The following is a 17,979-nucleotide window of genomic DNA, read 5'->3' as shown; positions in this document are numbered from 1 at the left end:
CACACACACACACACACACACACTCACACACACACACTCACTCAGCCGGCGCTGGGTGGAGCACCCTGGCGTGTGGAGGAGCTCCGCAGGACTTTGGAAGGCATGTCCTCCTGCTTCTGGGCTGAAGCTCAGGATGGAGCCTCGTCCCCGGAGTCGCTCGGCTCGCGCGCTGATTCTCCGGCGGCCGATCGTGGCGCCGGCGTCCGTCCGGGAGTGGTGATTGGACGGCGACGGCCGCGTGGGAGCCGCTAGTGGAGCCGCTCCGTCACAGGACTTCTGCCGAGCGGAGTGAACTTTGTGCCGAGGGCGTGGAAGGTTCCCGCCATGGAGCTGCAGGGCATGGAGCTGATCGCCATCGCCGTGGTGATCGGACTGTTCGTGGTGGTGCTGAAACAGTTCGGGATCTGCGACCCTTTGTCCGCAGAAGGTAAGACGGAGAGTCCCTGCGGACCAGGACGAGACCGGAGCCCCCACACACACACACACACACACACACACACACACACACACACACACACACACACACACACACACACACACACACACGCCAGGCGTACGAGCGGCGCCGGACCCGCCGGGGTCGCCAGACCGGCTCTGGTTTTCGGCCTGGAAGTCGCAGATGTTCAGGGTTTCCCCTCCAGTTCGAGGAGCTGTAATGAACCGCTAAACCTTTACAGATGTGTAATAACCAGGTAACGGTTCGTCATCACGTTACCCCGGCTTTGCAGAGGAGCAGTTCTGCCCGACCACTGCTCATGGAAGTACTTCTGGAGCAGTACTCGAGTAGTAGTACTGCGAGGTACTTTTTGATGCTCTGTATTTTAACTGTTTTCTTTCCAATTGTTTATCTTCCATCCCTCTTTTCCTCCATCTCTTCCTTTCCTCGCCCTCATCCCTCTCCCCCTCATTCACCCCTTTCTTTTTGGGCTCTTTTATTCCCGTCCTCCTTTTCCTTTCCTTTTCCTTTTCCTCTCCTCCATCCCTCCCTCGTTCACACCCGTGGGTTCTGACAGACGGTGAGCGAATGATTGCACGTCTCTGTATGGGTCCCCGTGATTGGTCCGGGGCCGACCCCCGCCAATCACGGCCGAGATAGGCTCCGCCCCCTATCCTGGAGGCGCTGACGATGATTGAATGGATGAATGAATGGATGGATGGATGGATGGATGGATGGATGGATGGATGGATGGATGGATGGATGGATGGATGAATGGATGGAGGGATGAATGTTCCCTTTCTCCTCTCCTCTCTCTTCCTTTCCCAAAGGAATCATTTCTTTGAGTGAAGCTTTGAGTTATTTGATCTGATTGATTTTCCACCTCCCGTCTCGGTTGTCCTCGCTGTCCCCTTCCTGCCCCTTCCTGCCCCTTCCTGCCCCTCCTGCCCCTCCTGCCCCCTCCTCCTGCCCCCCTCCTGCCCCTCCTGCCCCCCCAGACAGCACGGACTGTGACCTTGAGCTCTCCATGGTCCGGCACCAGCCTGAAGGTCTGGACCAGCTCCAGGCTCAGACCCAGTTCACCAGGAAGGAGCTGCAGTCGCTTTACAGAGGCTTCAAAAACGTAAGACACAAGTGGACCTCCACCTCGACCATCTTAACCACCTTAAACCACCTTAACCCAGTTTAACCACCTGAAGCATCTTGACTAGCTTGACCCACCTCAACCATCTTAATCTCCCCGACCTCCAGCCAGTGCAGCGTTAGCATTTGAACAGACGTGTAGTTTTTTCGGATTCCCTGCCGAAGGTCCTCCGGTTCTGTTCAGGTGGTTTTGCTTCTCCCTTCGGTCCTCCATCCCTCCATCCCTTCATCTCCGTCCTCGCGTTCTGGTCCGATCCCTCATCCGACCCATAAACAGAAACCAGCCGGAAGGTAGTTGACTGTTTAGATCCGGGGAGGGAACCCGGCCAATGAAGCGCAGCTGCTTCTGCAGCCTGCAGGGCAGCGCCTGCAGATGGAGGTAATGGTCCATTAAAGGAGAAGATGCAGCGGGGGGGTGGAGAGGCGTTCAGGGCCCGTCGGACGAGCCGTCCTGACCAACCCTCTCTGCTGGCCCGGGAACCAAATCCAGGACCCGGCCGGTCCCGGGGCCAGGGTTCAGGGTTTGGACCTTCTGACTGAGGTCAAAGGTCACAGACCTTCTCAGAGGGACCGGGGTTCCAGGCACCACTTCGGCGTGGAGGAATCCTTCTGGTTAGCAGGGGTGACGCCCTCCAGTGGCTTGTATCTGACACCGCATGCTGCCTTCACTTCCAGTGGGAAACTGTCAATCAAAAAAATGTAAATGTGTGTGTGTGTGTGTGTGTGTGTGTGTGTGTGTGTGGTGTATATGTACATGTCCGTGTTCCACATCTGCTATGAGCGGTGCCCTGGTGTTTGGTGTCGTTGCCACAGATGTGTCTCAGAGTACAAGCCGCTTGAAGTTTCTCCCCTGCCTGCAGGAGTGTCCCAGCGGCCTGGTGGACGAGGAGACCTTCAAGATCATCTACTCCCAGTTCTTCCCTCAAGGAGGTGGGTCTTCTCCCGAAGGAGGTGGTCTTCTCTCCTCCTCCTGGGTTCGGACGGAGAACGTGAAGGTCTCCTCTATCAGCGGCCTGCTGTCTCTCTCACGCCGCACGTTGAGCTTTAGAGCGTTGAAGAAGATCATGTCGCCTCGTGGAGGCTCCATGCGATCCCGCCGTAGAAGTCATCTCCGTGCTGTTGCTCTGCTTCGTGTCTCCTCAGACGCCACCACGTACGCTCACTTCCTGTTCAACGCCTTCGACATGGACCGCAGCGGCTCCATCCGCTTCGAGGTGAGTGCCGCCCGGCTCAGGGCTCACGGGTCCGGCGCCGCCGCCGCCGCCCGTGAGCCCTGAGCCGTGACCTTCTGGACGATGCCGACCCGCCAGGACTTTGTGCTGGGGTTGTCCGTGCTGCTCCGAGGCTCCGTCACAGAGAAGCTGCGATGGGCCTTCAACCTGTACGACATCAACAAGGACGGCCTGGTCACCAAGGAGGTCCGTGTGTCGTCCACACACACACACACACACACACACACACCACCCCTGCACACGCTCCATGTGTGTGTGGTGTTTCCTGCAGGAGATGCTGGCCATCATGACCTCTATCTACGACATGATGGGCAGGTACACCTCGCCCAGCGTCCGGGAGGACTCCCCCCTGGAGCACGTGGAGAAGTTCTTCCAGGTTGGTCCCTGAACGGTTTCCGTTCATCGTCACATGAAGATCCTGTTCTTCTCCTCGGTCACCAACATATCTGGACTTGGACGTGGAGCTTGGAGTCAAATGTCCACGTTAAATAAATCCAAATATCAATAGGTCTGAATGTAAAGCAACCACAAAGATCGCTATCGTGATGAATGTTTGTTCATCATAACGTCGGTTCGTTCTTTCAGAAAATGGACCGGAACCGGGACGGCGTGGTGACTCTGGACGAGTTCATCGAGACCTGCCAGAAGGTGAGGGTCCGGCCCGCCGTCCGGGTTCCGGTGAGACGCCTCCTGCCGCATCTGCTTCTTCCCCGCAGGACGAGAACATCATGTCCTCCATGCAGCTCTTTGAGAACGTCATCTAGTGAGCGTACGTGCACGCGTGCGGGCGCCGGCCGAGTCGGACGCCGGCCTCGCTTCAGGCTCCGGTCCAGAGAATTGGACCCGCGGCCAGAAGACCTGCCTGGACTTCCCTTTGCATGACGGGGTTTGGGTTTATGCGGCGCCATCTTCAAGCATGTGACTCCAGCCGCTCGCTTTGATTTGTTTATCAGTGCTCCGAATCCCTGGCGCCCGGATCCCGGCTCGGCTCGGCTCGGCTCGGCTCGGCTCGGCGGCCCAAAGCCTCCACCGGCCGGGCTCGGCTGCGCGCAGGTGATCTGTTACTGCTAATTCCTGTTAATAGATGTTAATGGCTGAAATACTGCAACGATAACTTCATATTTATAAAATGGCGGACGCCGGCGTGGATCAGGCCCCGCCCCCGGGCGCCCGGCCACGCAAACATCGGATTTCACAAGCCGCTTGGATGTTAGCGGGAATTCTTTTAGCTGCTCGGAGGTCCTTTAGAAAACTGGGGTTTGATTAGACGCAGATGGGGGACGTGAGATGATTTCCAGATGAGAAAGAAGAAGAAGAAGAGGTGGCCTTCTGGAGCAGCAGCCCATGATAACCAGAATTATGACAGAAAATAAAAATGAAGCCAATTATGTTGCAAAAGATCCACTTTTAAGTGACTCCTGCTTGAGCGGCATGAGCTTTCCTAATCATGATATTAAAGACCAGGAAACGATGAAAGCGTTGTCGAGTCAGCGGTGCTTTTATTCGTGGAGCTGCAGATGAAAGCTGATCCTCATAAAGATGGACGTATAAAGAGCGTATCATCTCTGATCTCGGGATCAAATGAGTCCAGCCATCTGCGTGGCGACACGACTCAAAAGAAAGCCTCCTTCGGCGGACGCCGGCGGACACGTGTGTGGGACCAGGAGCTCCCGCCGGGTCCGACCTTCAGACCCGTGCGATCGCTCATTTCGACCTCCGTAAACCGGTTAGTTAGTTGTTTGGTCCGGAGAGAAACCCGGGGTGAACGTCTGATCCGCTGACATCCGGCGGGCCTTGGGTTGAAACTCCCCCTGCAGACCTTCTGAGGTGGACTCTTCTCAGCGGCTCCCGGTGCTGCCGGACGCCTGAGCGCTTCAGCGAACAGATACCTTCAACAACAACATCTCCTCCATGTGCGGCGGGCCGGTAGGCCGGTAGGCCTGTGGGCCTGCGGGCCGGCGGGTGGCGGGCCTGCGGGCCTGCGGGCCTGCGGGCCAGCTGCGGCTGGACGCCGAAGCCCCCCGTCAGCAGAATCTTTATAATTGATCTTGAACCAATAGCGTGGCTGCGCGGCGCTGGGAGGAGCCGGCCGGGTCAGAAATGGCCCCGACCCCCTCCCGGCCCCCCAGTCCGCTCCGCCGCCGCCGCAGGACCGACACCGCCGCCCTCGGCCCCCACCAGGAAGGTAAGCGGCCCCTCGGGCTCGGCCTCGAAAGCCCAGCTTCACGTCTCTGGGAGTCCATGCGGGTTCTCTTCACGTGCACGCTCCCGGCACTTTTCACTTCATAGAACTTTAGTGGGGCAGATGGACGGACGGACAGCGGCACCCGTGATCTGGGGTGTATGTGTGTGTGTGTGTGTGTGTGTGTGTGTGTGTGTGTGTGTGTGTGTGTATGGGGGGGGGGGGGGGGGGGGGTGTTCAGCTGCGCACACAAAGCCCCGCTAATCCCGGCGTGTCAGCGAGCGCGTGGACCCTTCTGGATGTCTGTTGTGTTTGCACGGCGAGCGCGTGACCCCGGGCCGTCACCGGCACAGCGAGAACCTGAGAACCCGTGTGTGTCCTGCAGGACCTCCAGCCATGACGGGCCCGCAGAGGCTGCTCACGCTGTGGGTGTGGCTGCTTCTCGCCGCCGCGCTCTTCCCCGCCGCCCCGTACGCCCACGCCAAGCGCGGCTCCCCCTTCAAGGCCGGGAAGAAGGGAGACGGCAACAAGGAGCCTTCGTCGGCGGGCCGCGGCCTGTCCAAGCAGGGCCTGAAGTGGGCCGGAGCCGCCGCCGCCGGCGTCCTGGGCGGCACCGGCACCGGCTACGGGCTGGGCTTCCTCGGCCGGCCCAAGCACAGATCCAAGGACCACCGCGGCCACAAGGCGTCCCACCAGGAGCAGAGGGTCTACTACCACGAAGTCCACGGCGCCCACAACCGCTCCCACCGCAGGGCCTTCGGGAACACGGCGGCCCCCGGGCCCCTCGGGAACGTCTTCCTGGCCCTGGGCCACGTGGTGCCCTTCCTGGTGGCCCTGTGGATCAAGGCCATCTGACCGCGTGTGCTGACCGCAGATGTGAACGTGTGAATGAAATAAAGGTTGACTTCCAACCCCGTCTGTGGCTTTACCCCGCGCCCCTGCCCGAGGGCCTCCGAGGGCCTCCGAGGGCCTCCTTAGATGTTACGCAGGACAGGAGAGAGGTGGGTTGCTGCAGACCTGGGCCTGCCTTGCTGGGACCCGGTGGACCCGGACCAGAACCTGATGGGGAGACCATCACTGTGTGTGTGTGTGTGTGTGTATGTGTGTGTACGTGTGCGTGTGCTCGGGTCTGCAGCAACCTAGCGTAGCAGCACTCAGCGTCCAGGACCGGACCGTCCAACCCGGTTGGCGACACTGAATCCCAGGTGACTGCAGGCGGAAGGAGGCGCGTGATTGGCTGGGATCGGCGGGCCGGGACGCTGACGGGACGCAGGTGAAGCTCCAGGTCAGCAGAGAAGCGCCTTCTTCTCTTCTACCCGTGCTTCTCGCTCCTCTAGGAGGCGACTCTCATGAATCCCAGGCCGACCGGTCGGGATTTTAATCTTTAGGGTTGAAGGTCACAAAAAGTGTGAAGAACTCAGAGGAGCCGCCATTTTGAACGAATACTTTATTAAACACAAAGAACTTCATGAAAGATGCAGGGGGAGGGTAAGTTCACTCCTAGAGGGACGTAAGTGCACTTCATCCAGCGTGGAACGCCAGGAGAACGTAGGGACGGTGCAGGAGGACCTCTGGAACATCTGGGATCTGGACGGCTTCCTCCGAGCGCTTCTGATGGTAAGAGAGCCCGGAGCGTCGGAGGGACGGGGCCAGAGCGGCTCCAGTTTGGTGGCACCTCGGTTTTCTATCAGTCACCCGGGTTTCGCTAAACTACAGTTTAAATACGAAAACCCTTTCGGTCCTTTTAAAAAGAGGAACCGGCGAGGAAATCCAGCTCTGGATCCAAAAACAGGGAGGGGAACGGGAGGAGCTACATTCAGAACACGACACGAAACATCTGAAGGAACGACCGCTGCGCGTCCAGGACTCGTGAGTCCCTGCAAGCCAGACACGGGCAGATATTTGGGGTGGGGGCAAATATTTGTGGCCGAGCAGGAAACAGGAACATGAATCAGAAGCAAATCTCTGCAGCCAGAAGAACAATCGCGCTCCCTCTTCTCATCCTTCTCAGCTGGGAAGGAGGAGGAGGAGGAGGGCGCTGGGGACCCGCCCCTCGCTAGTAAAGGGGATTACCAGGAAAGTTACCACACTGGGGACAACAAGAGCGCGCACACACACACACACACACACACACACACACACACACACACACACGGGCAGCGAGGGCGCAAACAAAGCTCCCATCACGTTATTTCTGCTCTGGAAAGGCGTTGATCACGGCTCCTAGCAGGAGGGGCTGCGCCGGTCCGGCACCAGCGGGGGGGCGCCGGACCGGCGCTCGGGTGTGTGATGGGGGGGGGTTCTACAGCAGACCGTCTCCGTCATCCACGTCTGCGGTCGGAACTGAGATGTGCCCGATAAGTGCCGTCTGGAACAGGAGTACACAGTAGCAGATACACATTAGTAGCGAGACGAGAGGGACGGTACCGCGGGGGGCGGGGCCTCCTGCCGTGGCTCCGCCCCTGCAGGGCACCAGTGCAAACGGCTAAGATGAAAACATGAAAAAAAAAACTTGAAAAAGTGCAGCTTAGACAACGAAGGAGCTCCGGCTCCGACATGGAAACAAGAGCGGTAGTATTTCCCCTAGAATAGGTCAGTGTTTTCTATGTACGCCCGGGACGGTCCGGCCAGCCAGGCCTTCTACGGCCTCGCCGTCCGTCTGTCTGCTGAGGAGCTCGCCGGGTACGGGAGGTTGCTTGGGAGGGCGGGTTCGGGACCTCTAAGTACACATGCGGATATAATGTGGGGCGTCAAAGGAAGGCCGGGCGGGTCACTGGAGGAGGAGCGTGCCGGAGAGGAGCATCAGGAGGGAGGTGAACACCTGGACCGCCCCGAAGTGAAGCGGGCCGCCTCCGGTGGGCTGCACCTGCTGGCTGAACTTGCGTTCCTCCAGGAACTTCGCCGAGTAGGCCATGTACTCCTCCACGCAGCGGCGCGCCTTCATCTGCTCCATCAGGGAGGGGTACCCGATCTCCTCGATGCTGACCGTGTCGTCGTCCTCGCCGTCGGCGCCCGGCTTTGGGGAGCCGCTGTCGGTCCTGTTCATGCAGCGATCCATGGACTGCTCGTAGGTGGTGGCCCGAGGGGGGGGCTTGTAGACGTAGTCCCGGCCGTAGTCCTTCTCGTCGGTGGAGCGGCTGCCGTAGCGACGGTACATGTAGTTGTTGTAATAGTATTCTTCTTCGGGGTTGCGGAAACTGAAATGCGGGCGCGGGAAGCGTCCGAGCCCGTACCCCACCGCCATGCCCGCCATGGCGCCCACGCCCGCCGCCAGCACCGCTTTCTTGGCAAAGCTGGTGGACTTGGGTTTGTAACCCAGATCGTGCACGGAGCGGGAGAAGGGAGAGCCCCCCATCCCTTGGCCTCCCCAGCCTCCGCCCCCGTACCGTGGACTGAGGATCTTATTGTTGGGGTTCCAGTTGGGGTACCCACCAGGGAACGCCCCCGCGTTGGAACCGGGGGAACCCCAACCGGGTCCTGCGCCCCCCCTTCCCATCGGATAACCGCCTGCTGCAGGGTAGGACCCCCCGGCCGGGTACTGGTAAGGGGAGCCCATTCTGCCTGCGTTCTGGTTGGGGTACCCCCCTCCGACCGGGTAACCCCCTGCCGGGTTCTGGTTGGGGTACCCCCCTCCCACTGGGTAGCGACCTGCTGGGTTCTGGTTGGGGTACCCCCCTGCGACTGGGTAACCCCCTGCCGGGTTCTGGTTGGGGTACCCCCCTCCCACTGGGTAGCGACCTGCTGGGTTCTGGTTGGGGTACCCCCCTGCAACTGGGTAACCCCCTGCCGGGTTCTGGTTGGGGTACCCCCCTCCCACTGGGTAGCGTCCCGCGGGGTTCTGGTTGGGGTATCCTCCTCCAGCTGGGTAGCCCCCTGCGGGGTTCTGGTTGGGGTATCCTCCTCCAGCTGGGTAACCCCCTGCCGGGTTCTGGTTGGGGTACCCCCCTGCAACTGGTTGGCGACCTGCGGGGTTCTGGTTGGGGTACCCCCCTCCAGCTGGGTAGCCCCCCGCGGGGTTCTGGTTGGGGTATCCTCCTCCAGCTGGGTAACCGCCTGCGGGGTTCTGGTTAGGGTACCCCCCTCCAGCTGGGTAGCCCCCTGCGGGGTTCTGGTTAGGATAACCCCCTCCAACTGGTTGGCGACCTGCGGGGTTCTGGTTAGGATAACCCCCTCCAACTGGTTGGCGACCCGCGGGGTTCTGTTTGGGGTACGGGTAGCTCCCGCCCGCAGGGTAGGGGTTGGTGTTGCGATTGGACGAGACGGGCGGTTTGGACTGAGTCCCGCTCCTGCTGGTGCCGCTGGACGAACTCGTCTTCCTGCTGCCGACGCTGCCGCTCTTCTTGGCCCGGGTGGTCGGAGGGCTCAGGAGACACACGGCCAGGAGCCACGCGAGAGCCAGCCGGGACAAACCTCCCATCCTGCTCCTGCAGACGGACAACAGGTTGTCATTATCATCGCCGATCGGACGCCGCCCAAGAAACGGGGACTTGTTATGTAACGTTTTGGCGCACGGGAGAAGAGCATCGACAAGACGCTTCCGTCCGAAGAAGTCTGGAGGCCCAAGTCTCATCATCGTGACCTTCTTTAATTCGGTGTTTCAGTGTTTATTTTCTGGATAAAGAGATGCATCAGACACAAAGCGTCGATCTCCTTCCATCACTGCAACCGTGTCGATATAATCCGGCGCACCACGTCTCCGCTTCTCGTTTGATCAGAGAAGCAGCAGCTTCCCGTAACGCAAACGGATCGGATCGATCAAAATAACCCGTCAATCAAACCGGCCGCGCAGCGCCCGCCTGACCGCGCCTCGACACCCTTCGGCACCTTACCGTGTTCCTGACCATCGAAACCCAAAAACGTTATCGACGTGCGTGACCGGGTTGGACTTACCGTTTACCGAGTGCGGATTTGGGCGTTTTCGTCGAAGCGTCGTCGGTAACGGGCTCGTCCTTCTCCGAGCTCGTCCTCTGCTCCCGGGCGGCCCGCAAGTCCTGGGAGCCGGAGCGCTCGTTTCACGGCACGGCGCGGACCGGTCCGCGCAAAATGAAGGGCGGGGACGCCAAAAGCCTCACTCTCCAGCTTGGACCGAATATATTTCAGCTTGAAATGAGACGGAGACGCGCCCGGAGCTCAGCGGCTGGTTACAAACACGACAGGAGGGCGAACACATGCGAGTTTCACCTTCCACGGACACAAACTCTATTTTGAGTCGTGCAGAGGAGGCCGTCGGGCGCTCTGCGGTTTTATTCATCCCGTATCCGCCAAACGCGAACCACGGTATCATATTTTAACAGCGAGTGGCGAAAGAGCGAGCGAGTTGAACCCCGAGACGCGCCCGGTCCGTCCCGGTCCTTCCCGGTCCGCCCCGCTGAGGAAAACAGGCACACCCTCCGCGCATGCGCGTCTCCTCGGTAGCGTCGCTGCTGGCGGCCTCGCCATTGGTCGGCGTCATCCGTGACGTCACGACCGCGAACCTCCAGACGTCCGCGTCCGCGCCGAGCGGAGGGATGTGGAGGCGCAGGCGGAGAGTCCGCCGTGGATCCGCGACGGCGCCGCGCTCCCATGAACCCTGAGCCGCCTCTCGTCTCAGCTGCTCTCCCCGCCTCGACCGCCGCCGTTTTTCCATGCGAGTTTCGAGCGCCGCGCCGCGGCTCCGCTCCGACCTCACCCCCGCCGGCCGGCCGGGCCGGTAGGCGCCGCTGACCGGGACCCGAGCCGAAGCAGCCGCGGCGGCGGGGATGCTGTCCGTGCTGTCCTACGGCAGGCTGGTGGCCCGGGCGGTCCTGGGCGGACTCTCCCAGACGGACGGCCGGGACTACAGCCTGGTCACCGCCAGCTACGGCTTCGGCAAGGACTTCCGCAAGGGGATCCTGAAGAAGGGGATGTGCTACGGAGACGACGCCTGCTTCATCGCCCGGCACCGGAGCGCCGACGTGTTGGGTAAGGCGACCGGCTCGACGCGCGCCGTGCTCCCGGTGACCTTCAGTCATCCCCCGCGACTCATGTGCGGGACCCGCCGTGACAACACAACACGATACCCCCTCCCGGAGCGGCGGGTCCGTAGTCCGGACGGTTTGCGGGGCTCAGACCGCGGGGTCCGAACGCGTGTCCGCGCGCCCGGCGCCTCCGCAGTCCCGCCGGCACCGCCGTGGACGCGCCTCATGCGGGGATTATCGGGACAAACGCGACGTGACCTTTCACCTAGATGAGCCCCGCGGCGGAATACACGCCGCGGCGACCCACGCCGCGATGGAGGACGGGCGGGAGCTCAATTAGGGGCAAAATGAACCGCGAACACGTCCGTTTCAGCCTCTCTGGACCGAAACAACAATGTCTTGCAAAGGTCAGAATGGTTGAGCATGGAGGCGGCCATCTTGCTAGCAGCGGCGGTAGCTGGACGGCCAGTTTGCTAGTAGTTTGTTAGCATCGGCGGTAGCTGGACGGCTAGTTTGCTAGCAGCGGCTAGTAGCTGGACGGCTAGTTTGCTAGTAGATTGTTAGCATCGGCGGTAGCTGGACGGCTAGTTTGCTAGCAGCGGCTAGTAGCTGGACGGCTAGTTTGCTAGCAGCGGCGGTAGCAGTTTGTTAGCATCGGCGTTAGCTGTCCGGCTAGTTTGCTAGCAGCGGCGGTAGCTGGCCGGCTAGCTCTCTAGCTTAGCCGGTTTTGCGTGCTTTGTCCTGGGAGCCTCACAAGGGTAAACTCCTGGGACAGATACCACGGTCCCACTTTCAGGTTGCGAAATGCTCTGAACTTAAAAGCTGGAATGTCAAGTAGCTCAGAGTAACTTAACCTCACCGGTCCTCACATGACAGGACAGACATATACTTTATATTTAGTATCACCCTTGTAAAGTCTGCAATGTTTGGGGTTTTCAATTACAGCGTCCAATCCGTCTCAAACTGGTAATTATAGTAAAAGCCGGTAAAAGAACGGTGGTTAAAAAAGTGGGGTTGACATTTGAAAGCCTCCCTTGTGTCCCAGTGGCTGTTTTCACTGGATGTAAATAAATCAGGCCCACCATTCCCCCACTGATCAGGGATCAATCACACTGATTGGGGCCATCGGGGCGATGCGATCTGTCAGGATGTACCGGCTCAGAGCTGTTTGGAGTGGAAACACACCCGTGTTCGGATGGCTTGGCAAAAACACAGTAATGCCGTGTCGATCGAGGTCGGAATGTGTGTGACACCTAGACATGCAAAGAACGAGGTTGCACAAGTTTCACAATGGTTTCGCTTTCTGTATACATTGTTCTGTAATCACAGTTGTTTGTGTTTGTGTTTATAAACAGCTTATCGCCGTTTGTCTCGTCTCACCGTTTTTAGATTTTGATTTAACGAACCACTAAACCCTCTTGTGCAGTGGAACTTTATTATGATATTCATCACAGCGCTCGTGGAAATTAGCGCCTCTATTTTGGAGTCGCTAATGACCCGTCTCGTCGGCGAGCTGCAAAGGGCTCCGGTATTAAATTCTCTCACGTGGTCGCAACATTCTGCCATCATGTTGACATCGCTGTGCATCTTCCCCAACGGTTGTTTACAACAACATTAATAAAAGACCCGTTTCCAACTGAATCTGCTTTAAAATCACAACAGGCTTTCATATCAGAGCACTGACGTTTGTCAGTTGTTTTTACTCCACATTGCTGTCGGAGGGTAGCGAGGACGGACCCATGCTGACTCTCCTCCCCCGTCTGTCCGGTAGGCGTCGCAGACGGCGTGGGCGGCTGGCGTGACTACGGCGTCGACCCGTCCCAGTTCTCCGCCACGCTTATGAAAACCTGCGAGCGGCTGGTGAAGGAGGGGCGCTTCACCCCCAGCAATCCGGTGGGGATCCTGACCTCCGGCTACTACGAGCTCCTGCAGAACAAGGTTCCGCTGCTGGGTGAGTGTGCACGAAGTCCGCCGTCTTCCCCGAGATCACCCCAACGGCGAACGTACGCCGTTCGGGGTGAGTCATATCCGATGAGAGCCGACATGCTCGGAGACATAAATAACAAGGCTGTGGGATGAGTCAGACCGCCGTGGCCTGCTGAGAGACCTGCATTACGTCCGGGACGATGGATTCGCTGCAAACGTGTGCAGGAAAGCAGATGAAAACGCCGAAGAGGGGGTCATTTCAACAAAACGAAATACATGTGCAAGGGCAACGTGAAATTGTTTTTAAAAAGTATTGTGATTGAAATGTTTTAAATTCCAATTTTCCATTACCTATTTTTAAATCTTTTGACTGTTTTGGTTGAATTCCCACTGATTCCAAAACCCAAGGAGCTCATGGGGACGCTGTCCCCGGCGGTCTCCTCCGTCTTCCCTCCGACCGTGAAACCTGAGTCCAAACTGAAGTCGCAACGTCGTCCATTTGGTTTCGGGGTTTTTGATACTTGGAAGACGAGACCGGCCCACTTCTCATTGGTTCTTCATTTGCGGTGAGCGTTTTGCTCCACGCCGGAGCTCCGCTGGGCCAGGCATACAAACGGCGCCGCAGGACGAGTCAAATCCAAGACCAGGGTCACGCCGCTCCCGTAACTCCTGGCGGGACCTCCTCCCCCGTGTCACGATGCTTTCCGAGTGGCCTAGTTTTATTTTGGAAAGCTGATGTCTGCCGACCTTTCCTTCTGACGGCCTCTTCGGCGGGCAGAGGGACACGCGTTGGACCAGAACCTCCTGTGTTTTTCCATTCCCCAGTTTACTGCCCACAGTCCTTCTGAGAGTGTCAGATTCTACAGGGCAGCACGTCTTTCTGTACGGGCCTGCTTCTCCACCTCGGTACCTGCGCCTCGTGTCTCTGCTCATCGTCCGTGTCTGCCTGTGTCCGCAGGGAGCAGCACGGCCTGCATCGTGGTTCTGGACCGGCGGAGTCACCGGCTCCACACGTGCAACCTCGGCGATTCCGGCTTCCTGGTGGTCCGGGGAGGAGAGGTGGTCCACCGCTCGGACGAACAGCAGCACTACTTCAACACGCCCTTCCAGCTGTCCATCGCTCCCCCCGGAGCCGAGGGGGTGGTGCTCAGCGACAGGTGGGCGCTTCCCCCGGGTCGGGTGAACATTCGCCTGGCAAATTAAAATTACGTTTGTTTTCCAAAGCCAAACATTACATTACGGTAGGAGGCGCCTTCAGTTTAAAGGCTCAGTGCATGAGGGGCAATCCAGTGTTGTTGGGAAAGACTGGGATGAGGTGCCCGTGCGTGCACGTATACGCACGCCGCTATGTTTAGGGGTCGGCTCACTTTAGATCTTGTATCCTGCAGACTGTCATACCGCAGAAGATCTCACTTACCTCCCCCATTAGGTCCACTGCGTGTGTGTGTGTGTGTGTGTGCGTGTGTGTGGGGGCCATATGCACTGCCATCGCCTCTGCCTTGGTAGCAGACTTTGCATAGCCCAGCAATCTTCAAGGTATTCAGACAAACAGGGAACCTGTTTTCCAGCTGCAGGTCAGACGGTTGCTGTCCCCGGTCTTTGGTCCTTCTGCCATGAGGAAGGAAATGACTCCTTATCAGCCATTGTATTAAAAACACTTGTGCGCTTGCTGGACGAGTCCACGTCAGCACCAAAGGCAAATTCTCCCGCGTGGGTTAAATTCCCGTCGGGTTCTGTGTCCCGTGTTCTGTGCGTCAGACGAGGACAGGCGGGGTCATGCGACAGTAAACGCCCCTCGATGCGTTCCCGCTCAGGCTTGGTCCCGGTGATGTTTGAGCTGCCGAGCTCCCTCCTAAACGTGAGGCCGTGTCCCCCGTCTCTCCAGCCCCGAAGCAGCCGACAGCTCCTCCTTCGACGTGCAGCTGGGAGACATCATCCTGACCGCCACAGACGGCCTTTTCGACAACATGCCCGACTACATGATCCTCCAGGAGCTCAAGAAACTCAAGGTGCCGCTTTTTCAACATCAGCCTGTGCTAATACCCTGAAACGTGAAACCGGGGGTCGAGTATGACATCATACGTTTGTCCCCCAGACCAGCAACTACGACAGCATCCTGCAGACGGCGCAGAGCATCGCAAAGCAGGCCCACGACCTGGCCTACGATCCCAACTACATGTCTCCCTTCGCACAGTTTGCGTGTGACAATGGTCTGAATGTAAGAGGTAAGAATGATGTTCACACACCCGACGCGTGGGTTTATGACACATGATGTAGCGTGATGAAGCTGGTCCTGTGCCGACACACACCGGGCCCAGAGGTGAGAACAGCCGCTATGTAACACACACACACACCTACGTGCAGGGGAACGTCGACAGGGTCTTGGTGAAAGGATTGCTAAATGTTGATGTCGCTGATCCTGGGACACCAGGAGACGGAGAACTGGTGATCATGTCACGTCTGACACTCTGAACCTTGTTTTCCAGGAGGGAAGCCGGATGATATCACGGTGCTGCTCTCCATTGTGGCTGAATATACAGACTGAAAAGTGTGTGTGTGTGTGTGTCTGTGCCCTGGGCTCAACCCACCACTCCTATCTCCCTGAGTCTTCCACCTGCAGGACACACACACGACCACACGCCGCGTCATGTGGGCTGGCAGCGGAGCCCCGTCGACACGACACACTCCGACGTCCACCCCGTGTGTGTGACCTTTGTTTTCTTCCTGTGGTTTGCTGCGGCGCTGAGACACTCATGCTGATGGTGACGCAGGAGGTGCAGAGGAAGAGGAGGCTCTTGTAAAAAAAAGGATGAAGCCATGGTTTCTTTGTGGCCGTCTCTGCGTCTCCACCGCAGGCACGGGCCGGCCGGGGAAGCTGCCGTTGGGTTCGGAGTCGGCAGTCGGGGTCCGGGGGCGTCGCTAACGTGAACGATCGAAGAGCCGAGCGCTAATTAGTTTAGCCGGCGGGGGAATCTTGAAGAGAAGTTATCAGACTAATTAGAGCCCAGCTGTGGAGGTTCTGTGGGGTCTTCTCACTGGTCTGAGAACCCGTCGGTTGTAAATATGTTGTTTGTGAGGAAGGGGTTCAGCCTTCGGTCGCCGAGGCAGAGAATAATTCTAGAGGAATATTGTGGGAGATGTACAGACACGTTGGTAAATATATTTTCTTGTATAGATGTCGATTCTGAAGTCCGCTCTTATTAATCCATCCCACGCCTCCACTCCCTTGAACCAGCAGCATGTGTTGCAGAGATTAGTGGATGCCTGTGTGTGTGTGTGTGTGTGTGTGTGTGTGTGTGTGTGTGTGTGTGTGTGTGTGTGTGTGTGTGTGTGTGTGTGTGTGTGTGTGTGTGTGTGTGTACACATGAGATGTAATCTGAATGTGTGTCGTATTTAATGTTTCTCACAAAGCTAGCATCTGGTAATGCTTCAGACCGTCGATCAAGTGTGTGTTTTAAGGTGGCATTTTTGTAAAGGTAGTTTTCGAGAACCGCGTGGGTGTGTGTTCAGTGTGTTTGCCGCTTTCTTTTTAATGTGCACACAGGTTGACATGGATGACACATGCTCATTATGATTGTAAAGAGTGCTTGTATATATGCGCGCGCGTGTGTGTGTGTTTGCCCGTCAATCAGAGGCTGCGGTGGGAGTCAGCTCAACCCTGCAGGTTGAACAAAGTCTCCAGCGTGAAAGCAGGCGCGCCAAAGACTCGGCTTCCTTTGAGGTCCAACCATCACGCATCAATACTGCCCCGTCCCGGAGCGCCGGGGGCAGCGGGGCGGCTGCAGATGCCCGGCGGTTATTTGAATCCTTCCTTTTTAAAACCCTTTCTCCTCGTTAAAGTCGTGACGTGAATGATTTTGTGTGACCGGAACCGGACAGGTTTTTGAAACCAAAGAGGGAAAGCCATATTTGAATGCGTGGGGAGGCGCTGCAGTGTGAGCGCCCCCGCCGTGGAATGAGAGGGTCTCCGAGGAGGCTCCTGTTTGTCACCCAGTCCGTTCGCGGTCGCGGACTTGAATTCAGCTTGCTTGTTGCGTCCGTAAGGGGTCGACCCGTTTGAATACGTTACTCGTCGCTTCTGGATTTGTCTGTCGTGTCCGCGCTCCTCCCCGCTCGTCCTGCTCGTGCCCCGTCGCCGCCGCTCGCCTCGCCGTCACGGCCCCGGACTTGTTTTCGCTCCCATACTGGCCACTGCGCCGGGCAGGAAGACGAACGCGGGGAAAGTGTTTTTTGTGAGCGTGCGGTGTCGGGGGGGCACAGTTTCAGCCTTAACAAATAGCAAGACCTGTAATCAAGAGGCCTTTCCTGTTGTCGCAAGCTCGTGTCGTCCGGTTGCCTCGTGCTCGTCAGCGGCGGCTGCTCGTTTTCTCAAAGGTGCTTCTCCACTCTGTACGGTACGACCACTTCTTGATTCTCCCCGTTATTGCCAGCAAGTGATATTTGTGCGTGTGAACAAAACGTGTATCGACGGTGTAACTGCAGGTCTAATTTATGTAAATATGTTTTCAAATATGTACAATACTTAAATAAAGACTCTAGTATTTATACAAATCCTGTGTGAGCGGTTTCATGGTCGGTGGCGTCCCGCGGCGAAGACCTCCCCCTCCTGCGCAGTGACTCGTACTGTGGCTCTTGAGATTATCAAACAGGAGATTACAAACCAGTTGACGTGAGAAAACAGGAACACGTCTCATTTTTGCAGTTTCTCACAAAATCGTGTTTGAAATGAAACTGTTCAAAACGAACTCCGCTTTTGAGCCGGACAGAATCCTGACGGCGGGTCCTCGGCTTGTCCAAATCATGGAAAGAAGATGTTACAAACACGAACGAGCCCGAAACTCCATTAAAATTCTCGTTTCCCCGAGCAATGGGTGAACCCCCGACTTTTGCCAAAGGAGCCTTTCTAATCATATTGTCCAACTTTCTGGGAGAGGAGATGACCCCACTAAAAGGGGTTTCCTCACGGGCCTCGTGTTTCCCATTACTCAACAAAACTCAAGTGTGAGGTGATCAAACCGTGAATATAAATGGTGAATCAAAATTTCCGGAGCAACGTCATTGCTGGCGTTTGTGTTTTTGATACATTTTTGACAAAGTCTTGAACACCTCGTACTCCACATTCAT

At 57.8% G+C, this 17,979-nt stretch overlaps 4 protein-coding genes across 4 annotated transcripts in view; 3 read left to right on the top strand and 1 right to left on the bottom strand.

The window, feature by feature from the left end:
- Positions 1–4,287, top strand: part of LOC147230825 (calsenilin-like) — an 8,746-nt gene extending 4,459 nt beyond the window's left edge. The window contains exons 3-9 of the mRNA XM_086151705.1: positions 1,435–1,559; positions 2,440–2,509; positions 2,723–2,793; positions 2,890–2,997; positions 3,083–3,187; positions 3,397–3,459; positions 3,528–4,287. Coding sequence (XP_086007831.1) covers positions 1,435–1,559; positions 2,440–2,509; positions 2,723–2,793; positions 2,890–2,997; positions 3,083–3,187; positions 3,397–3,459; positions 3,528–3,575 — 590 coding nt within the window. The 3' untranslated portion in view covers positions 3,576–4,287. The remainder of the gene's footprint in view (positions 1–1,434; positions 1,560–2,439; positions 2,510–2,722; positions 2,794–2,889; positions 2,998–3,082; positions 3,188–3,396; positions 3,460–3,527) is intronic.
- Positions 4,288–4,921: 634 nt separating this feature from the next.
- sprn2 (shadow of prion protein 2) lies at positions 4,922–5,892 on the top strand. The gene is made up of 2 exons (XM_086151708.1): positions 4,922–4,996; positions 5,379–5,892. The coding sequence occupies exon 2, from the start codon at positions 5,390–5,392 to the stop codon at positions 5,846–5,848; it is 459 nt and encodes a 152-aa protein (XP_086007834.1). The 5' UTR covers positions 4,922–4,996; positions 5,379–5,389; the 3' UTR covers positions 5,849–5,892.
- A 533-nt stretch (positions 5,893–6,425) lies between these two features.
- On the bottom strand, positions 6,426–10,018 carry LOC147230823 (uncharacterized). The gene is made up of 2 exons (XM_086151706.1): positions 9,884–10,018; positions 6,426–9,417 (listed from the first exon to the last, which is right to left on the bottom strand). The coding sequence occupies exon 2, from the start codon at positions 9,408–9,410 to the stop codon at positions 7,764–7,766; it is 1,647 nt and encodes a 548-aa protein (XP_086007832.1). The 5' UTR covers positions 9,411–9,417; positions 9,884–10,018; the 3' UTR covers positions 6,426–7,763.
- Positions 10,019–10,483: 465 nt separating this feature from the next.
- LOC147230822 (protein phosphatase PTC7 homolog) lies at positions 10,484–17,406 on the top strand. Its single transcript, XM_086151707.1, has 6 exons — positions 10,484–10,933; positions 12,701–12,880; positions 13,814–14,012; positions 14,741–14,864; positions 14,951–15,080; positions 15,342–17,406. The coding sequence occupies exons 1-6, from the start codon at positions 10,732–10,734 to the stop codon at positions 15,398–15,400; spliced, it is 894 nt and encodes a 297-aa protein (XP_086007833.1). The 5' UTR covers positions 10,484–10,731; the 3' UTR covers positions 15,401–17,406.
- Positions 17,407–17,979: the final 573 nt, after the last annotated feature.

The sequence above is a fragment of the Fistularia commersonii genome, chromosome 9 (assembly GCF_037954325.1).
Source record: "Fistularia commersonii isolate RoL2024-O1a breed Wild chromosome 9, RoL_Fcom_v1.0, whole genome shotgun sequence".
Classification (NCBI taxonomy): Eukaryota; Metazoa; Chordata; class Actinopteri; order Syngnathiformes; family Fistulariidae; genus Fistularia; species Fistularia commersonii.
This window is presented reverse-complemented; position numbering and strand designations above follow the sequence as displayed.

Excerpts from the sequence above, each read along its gene's own strand:
- LOC147230822 (XM_086151707.1), top strand. The coding sequence starts at position 10,732 with ATGCTGTCCGTGCTGTCCTACGGCAGGCTGGTGGCCCGGGCGGTCCTG. Across the intron at positions 12,881-13,813 it reads GAACAAGGTTCCGCTGCTGG|GGAGCAGCACGGCCTGCATC; the intron begins GTGAGTGTGCAC and ends CTGTGTCCGCAG. Across the intron at positions 14,013-14,740 it reads GGGGTGGTGCTCAGCGACAG|CCCCGAAGCAGCCGACAGCT; the intron begins GTGGGCGCTTCC and ends CCGTCTCTCCAG.
- LOC147230823 (XM_086151706.1), bottom strand. The coding sequence starts at position 9,410 with ATGGGAGGTTTGTCCCGGCTGGCTCTCGCGTGGCTCCTGGCCGTGTGT.
- sprn2 (XM_086151708.1), top strand. The coding sequence starts at position 5,390 with ATGACGGGCCCGCAGAGGCTGCTCACGCTGTGGGTGTGGCTGCTTCTC.